Genomic DNA, 6,644 nt, shown 5'->3' on the forward strand with positions numbered 1-6,644 from the left:
GATCGTACGAGCAAAATGGGGGAGTTTTCCACAGTTTCCACAGACGCAAGTGCGCTTGCGAGAGAGACAGAGAGCGAAGGAGAGAATGGGCTCTCGCACCGTATTTTCTCGATAGCTAGAGTGCTCTCTCCGCTTGGGAATAAGGTTCAGTTTGCTTGGGAATTTTTTGTTATGCGTATTTTAACACCAGCATGAGTGATTGACCCACACTTGTTGACCTCCAAATTGGCAGACGCCTGCCCAGGAGGGCGAGCATATCAGAATGACCGTCTCGTTGTCGCATGATCTATTTTTCCGCTCGACGCGCCGCAGATGGCGCAACCGGAAAATCGCTCTCTCGCCGATAATTTGTGATAGGGCCGAAAATATGCCTCGTGGTTATTGTGTTGTGTGGGTATGTGTGTCATTTTCTTTGAGATAACTAAAAGAGATCGATTCGAGTGTATTCAATTATGTCATCATTTTGAAGGCTTAAGCTTAAAATTCCATGAATTTTCTGGGTTTAATGGATTGATATATTTATGATATTATATGCACATAAGTTTTCTGTTTGTTGTTTCTTACGTCAGTATAAACAAGTGGTTGAATTAACTAGAGCAAGTGGTTGAAAGAAAATCGATTTGCGATCACAACCCACAAAGCATGACTTTTTTGATGGTTTTGATTCTCAAAGCTGCGTAAAGGATTGAGAAGCACGAGTCATAACGCCATATAAGAGAATTAGCTCGACGCATTGATTTATTGCCTTTTATCAATTATTACTCGCAAAGCGATAGCTTTTCCATCATTTTCATCCAGTTGTACTGTGCAACTGATTCAATTGCACTCAATCTTGCACGCTACATGCTTGTGTGCATTTTACATCCATCATTGCGTGCAAGCTAGCAAGCAAGGAAATGCATACTTTCGGATTCGATTTAAAATAATATGTACAAACCCCTTTCCAGTCCGGTATTTTTCAAAGGTAGGAGAATTATGATGAAAGAAAACTATTTAGTTTCAAAAACTAGTTCGACTGTTTATTTCAAAGTAAATTAAAATGTTGCTATCCAACAATATATCAATCTCTGTAAAATTTTGAGCTCAGACTTAACTAGTTGAACACCCACAACGGCACACTTGCAGATTTATCGATTTTAAGTTCAGAATCTTGGCTATGCTAGAACTCACATAAGATTGAAGCCCTCATTTGGGTACCTGGTGCACGCCGTTGTACGTTAGAATCTATCCTAATTCTATGCTCATAAGGTCCTTCTGGCTTGCTAGAATACGTCACGTGACTGGCTGAGGACCGGCCAAACCGAATGCCGATATCAATACGTTCACGAGCGTGATGATGAAGATGCCGATCGTGATGAGATTGTTGAGACGATCCGCTTTGCACAAGTCACGGTTCTTATTGATGTTGTACCGACTCTTCCAGATCAACCCGATCCCAACGACAACCTGCGCGATGATGCTCGTCGTGATGAAGATGAGATTAACGTAGAAGTACGGGTGGCTTCTGCTCGAGTCCAGCACGTAACGGAGCTGGTTAGCATTGGCAGACAGTAGCGCAAGATCCATCATGCCCTGAGCGAGATTCTTCTTTTGCTGGTACACGTTCACGTCAGGGATGATCTCCCCATTGATGGTGGTTGGAACCTTGTTCGGAAAGAAGAGTTCACAAGAGTGAGTATGGTGGGTCATATTGCAGGAGATTTAGTGCGATTGGCTTACATCTGTAGCGATACCGGGCGTGAATCCGGTAGGACCTGTCGGAAAACCTGGTTGTTGATTACGACGACCCCCACGACGTCCAGCTCTCGTTCCACTGTCATCCCGTTTACCGTTGTCGATCGGATCGTAAAAACCATCATCTATACCATTATTTCGTCCAGGATCATCCAGATCGAGCGCGGTGTCAAGCGTGTCCTCGTCGTCATCCAGCTCCGGACCTGCCATGGGAGGTTCCTGGCGTGGTAGTTCAGACTCATTTTGTCCCGGCAACAGCGGAATCGCATCGGTGCGGGCCTTCTCCGTGTCACGCTTGGCTCTGCGGGCAGGTGAACGCTGTTGGAATAAAATCGACGCCGTGTGAGTGTGAGCGATTAATGAGATCGCAAATCCGAAAAAGGCAAAATGCACCGAAAGTGTGGCTCATCCACCGACACGAGATGTTGGGATCAACGGCCCAGCCACCGGACCTGCAGGTGAAAGCGATGTTTGGGGTAGCTTTCGCCGTCGTCTTGCTTTCTGGGGCGTTGCAAACCGAACCCGGACGATATAAACGACCACGGGGGCGAGTGAATCTGAGCAGGAAACATTGCAGACATCGCGAAAAGATTTGCTGCCGGACAGCCAGCGCAACAAGGGTTGGAATTATGTCACGTACCACCCCGTGGTGTCCATTGCGAATTATCGTAAATGCAAAGGCATCGAACTAGCGTTTGGTGAAAAAAAACCAGTTCCACGGAATATGTGAAATCGCCACTCACTAGCTGCAATAATGGCACTAATAATGTAATAAATGAATGAGATGCAATAAATTACAATTCAAGAGGTGTTTTAAAACAAGTTCCTCTCCAACCGCTCGAGAGCTGCTTCTATCGTAACAGAAACACTGCCAGCTATGCATTTGCTAATAATAATAATAATAATAATAATAATAATCGTCAATTATATCCACTTTCAATGCACCTCTCGGTACAGTGGCACTTGCGGCTGAATTCGTTTGACACGCTTGATCTTTTGCCGAGCAAACGCTTTCCGCTTTGGCTTGTATTTTAATTACGCTTATCGCAAGCGTCTGCAAGCGAGAACAAAGCGAAGCACAACCAACCCAAACTATGCTACTGATCGTTCTCGCCCGTTTTGTCGGCTTCCCGTTAAGGCGTGTGTGAATTAAAGTACGATAAAGAAGACTCATGAAAGAACGCACAAGGTCATGCTTAATGGTTTTTATGTTTCAATATAAAGTGTATGAGAGAAGTAGATGGTTGATGGCAATGCTATTCCACAACGTGCTGAATTCAATCACCCAAGTCGGCAAGGCATTTGTCAGATTAAACTTACATGGTTATACTTATTGGCTTAACCATTTCAATGTTAAGTGTATGAGAATAGTTCGTTGTGCCAGAGAATGCATTTGACGGATTGTTAAATGCATTTATCAGATTCATCTTTCCGCAAAATCACAACAAAAGGCAACTTCCAACCGGTTACAGGAATTGAAATCTATCAGCAACCCGGTAGTGTAGAGAAAGGAAATTCACCACCGAGATAATAAGCACAATGACAACCCTCTAAACGGTATGCTACGAGAGCCTCGGCAAGCTTATGATGTTGAATGCCATAACTGCGGTTTGGAATCCGTAATGTCATCAAACCGGTTAGTTGTCGGAGCGTAGAATGCCCCATTCTCGCTCTCTTTCTCTCTCTCTCTATATCTCTCCATGTTATCACAACCAACCGGCAGGCGATCGATGGCGAGCTGGTCTCGATCGCGTCGGAAAATCCCCACCCTTAACATAAAGCCGCTTGGCTACCGAGCGTGCTTCCCAGCGTGCGTCATCATGGTGGCATCAAATTTGCTCTTTCTTTCGCTCACTCGCTCGCGTACGCCATTGATATGATCCCGTGCAATGTTTCGATGCGATCGTCGACGAGAATTAATATTAAAAACAAAAAAAAAACTCACACTATTCGATCGGCTACGGTTTCCATTTCGATTGTTCCCGGTTACGTTAACGGCTAGCGTGCGTCTTGCATTGACCCGGCCAGAATCCGTCTCGTCGGTGGCGGTATCTTCGATGGCGATTTCCACCGCTTTTGAATCGCGCTCGATTGAAGATGCCATGTTGAGAATTTCACTTGATTTCCGTTCCGTTCTGCTATCGATCACATGTGACACACACACACACTAGCCACTCGTTTGATGCGCTTCGAAGAGGCGATTTTCGAGAGCGAATAAAAGCACAATCAATCACAACAGAGACCAGCAGCGGAGACGCAACCAACGTGCCCTTTTGATACACGATCACAAACAACGCTGGACACGGTTGGCTGAATGCGATGAATCTATGGTCCGTTTGAATTACGACGCGCGTGTTTTGTAGATCCACGACACTGGAAAAACGAGAACCTCGCCCCAACGCGGCTTGAAACGAACTCGTTCGTCACGTTCGCAACTGTGATGGAAAAGCTAAGCCAAACGTATCCTTGCATTCGGTTGTGTGGCTTCGTTCGATCGCCGCTTCGGATAGGGGGGGTTAGGGTTGGTCTGAAAGTTTCCACGGACGTGCGATTGATTTTGAGGTGGAAATTTTCCACTGAAAACTGAACAAGTATGACTAATAAAATCTATTTTTGGTTTGCTAGATTATATGCTTGCATAATACATGGATGAAAATATTGAATCATGCCATAAAACTGTAAATTTATATAATAAACAAAAACGTTACTGAACGCTTTCCGCAAACAGTATGAAAGAAAATTCAATCGTTTTTTCGTACAGTTAACACTTCTTAAAAATGTATTCTCATAAGCCCCATAATTCGGTTTCTTTCCAATCCACTCTCTGGGGTGGCAACCGGTTGCCGTGACTCCCATGTCTTTCCGTCATCTCTCTCCACCTCCACCATTCCCACCGAACTGCTACAATCGCGCCGATTTTAAGCCAGTGTAGTCAGCGTTCTGTTGATGCTCCATGACGCATACGCATGTTCTTTCGATTTCTCTCGCCCAGCCTCTTCGACGTGTTAATTCCCCGCGGAACCGGTGAATCTCTCTTTTGGTTAGCTTGTTTTTTTGCGCCTCCCAAAAACTCTTAGCACGTGTTCGCGACGGGAACGGACACGGTTGGCGGTTTTTTTGAGGCGCCTAACTCGTTTGCAAGCTAATTAATAAGGCCAATGTATTCATGGTTTTGCGGGTTTCTTTATTTGGCAACTCGAGCTCTAGCTTAATTTCGCGATCCGCAACATTCCGCAAACATCATAAGTCATTCTAAACTGCACCATAATGCAGATAAGCAACAACTATTCGTACAGCAACCGAGTGGAGAATTTCATCTAAAAAGTTATCTTTTATCTCCCGTAAAATACCATGTACCAAGGTTCGCTTATCGGGCGCGTAACTCTAGCGTGCAAAAAAAAACCTAACATGAAAATAAACCTGAAAAATTCACATTCTCTGGGAGTAATGCTAATCGGCAGGGCATAACGAACAAAAACATACACCCCTGGTTGCATGAACGCATATCGTGATACGAACGTCACCGAGTCCGACTCCTGCTAGGGGGTTGGAAAACCCGAGCGACCAATTAAAGTGCATTATTTAAATTTTCGTTCGAAATGGGATAGTTATAAAAACGGCGCTAGCGAGAGGGTAGACGTTGCGCTTTGTCTACCATCGTCAAACATCGTCGTTAAAGGGGTCTGTAAAATCGAATAGTAAAATTCTTGGAAAACGATCCAACCACGACACTTATTCCTTTTGCGAAGGGATACACTCTCGATGCACCTGCAGTCCGGTGCATTCTGCACTGCGTTTCTCTTGCAACCGGTGGGAGGAATTGCCTACACACACCCACAAAAACACACGCTCCGTCTCACTCTCTCGATACGATCGTAGCTATTTCGCCCCAAAGATGGTACTCTACAAGGCACGAGCTTTATGAGCTGCGTGCTTTTATTTGGCTGCACGTGGAGCGACTCCAAACGCGGAAATCAACACGTTCACAAGCGTAATCACGAAGATGCCGATCGTGATGAGGTTATTGATCTTATTTGCCTTACATATCTCGTGCCGATCGTTCACATCGTAGCGGCTGTTCATGATGAGCCCAACACCCACTGCGACCTGGACCAGCAGGCTGACGGAGATCGAGACCAGGCTAAGGATGTAGTACGGGTGCCGTTCGTACGATTCCAGCACGTATCGGAGCTGATTCGCATTGGCCGACAGCAGTGCCAAATCCATCATACCCTGGGCGAGCGTTTTCTTCTGTTGGTACACATTCACGTTCGGTATCACCTCTGGCAGCGGCAGTCCGGTCTCGTGGGTCTGTTGATGATGCATTTGTTCAACATAGTACCTGGTTTTACGATTGATTCGATGCACCGATACTTACGGGGGTTACGCCTCCGGCCTCGATGATGTTGGACATTTTTCCGAAACGTCGCTGAACCGCAGGCGTCGTCCAAATGGATGAGTATCGCGCTGGCAACTATCCGTTCGAAGTGAGGGAAACGCACACCAACCGTTTGTGGTGTTGAAGCCGTGAAAACAAAAATAAACCCCAACAGGGAATCGGTGCGGATGGTAGGCAGGGTTGGCTCGCTAGTTGCAACCGGTTTGAATTTCGGCGATGGTTCAGTCATTCGTTTTCTAGCGTACTTCTTACCTTCTTGTTTGTGCGCGACCGATGTATGGGAAATATCACGCCATATTCGATATGAATCTCAACACATGCTTTTGATTGATCATTCTTACCATCATTCGTTTTTGTTCGAGCCATATTATGTATTAATTTAAGCTAATTACTTATGTAAATCGTTCAGAAATACTTAAAACATTACGTGATGAAATGTGTCTGAAATATTTCCGAAATATTTCACACGACTCGACGTTCATTGTTACTACCCTGTGCTGCCAAAGAACCA

General features: G+C 45.3%; 2 protein-coding genes across 2 annotated transcripts; both read right to left on the reverse strand.

Moving 5' to 3' along the window:
* Window positions 1–1,088: 1,088 nt before the first annotated feature.
* On the reverse strand, window positions 1,089–3,838 carry LOC128725355 (ninjurin-A-like). The gene is made up of 3 exons (XM_053819095.1): window positions 3,680–3,838; window positions 1,720–2,052; window positions 1,089–1,644 (listed from the first exon to the last, which is right to left on the reverse strand). The coding sequence occupies exons 1-3, from the start codon at window positions 3,836–3,838 to the stop codon at window positions 1,273–1,275; spliced, it is 864 nt and encodes a 287-aa protein (XP_053675070.1). The 3' UTR covers window positions 1,089–1,272.
* A 1,189-nt stretch (window positions 3,839–5,027) lies between these two features.
* Window positions 5,028–6,232, reverse strand: LOC128725750 (ninjurin-A-like). The gene is made up of 2 exons (XM_053819517.1): window positions 6,113–6,232; window positions 5,028–6,045 (listed from the first exon to the last, which is right to left on the reverse strand). Exons 1-2 carry the CDS (start codon window positions 6,146–6,148, stop codon window positions 5,671–5,673), a joined length of 411 nt encoding a protein of 136 aa, XP_053675492.1. The 5' UTR covers window positions 6,149–6,232; the 3' UTR covers window positions 5,028–5,670.
* Window positions 6,233–6,644: the final 412 nt, after the last annotated feature.

This window comes from Anopheles nili, chromosome 3 (genome assembly GCF_943737925.1).
Source record: "Anopheles nili chromosome 3, idAnoNiliSN_F5_01, whole genome shotgun sequence".
NCBI classification, from domain to species: domain Eukaryota; kingdom Metazoa; phylum Arthropoda; class Insecta; order Diptera; family Culicidae; genus Anopheles; species Anopheles nili.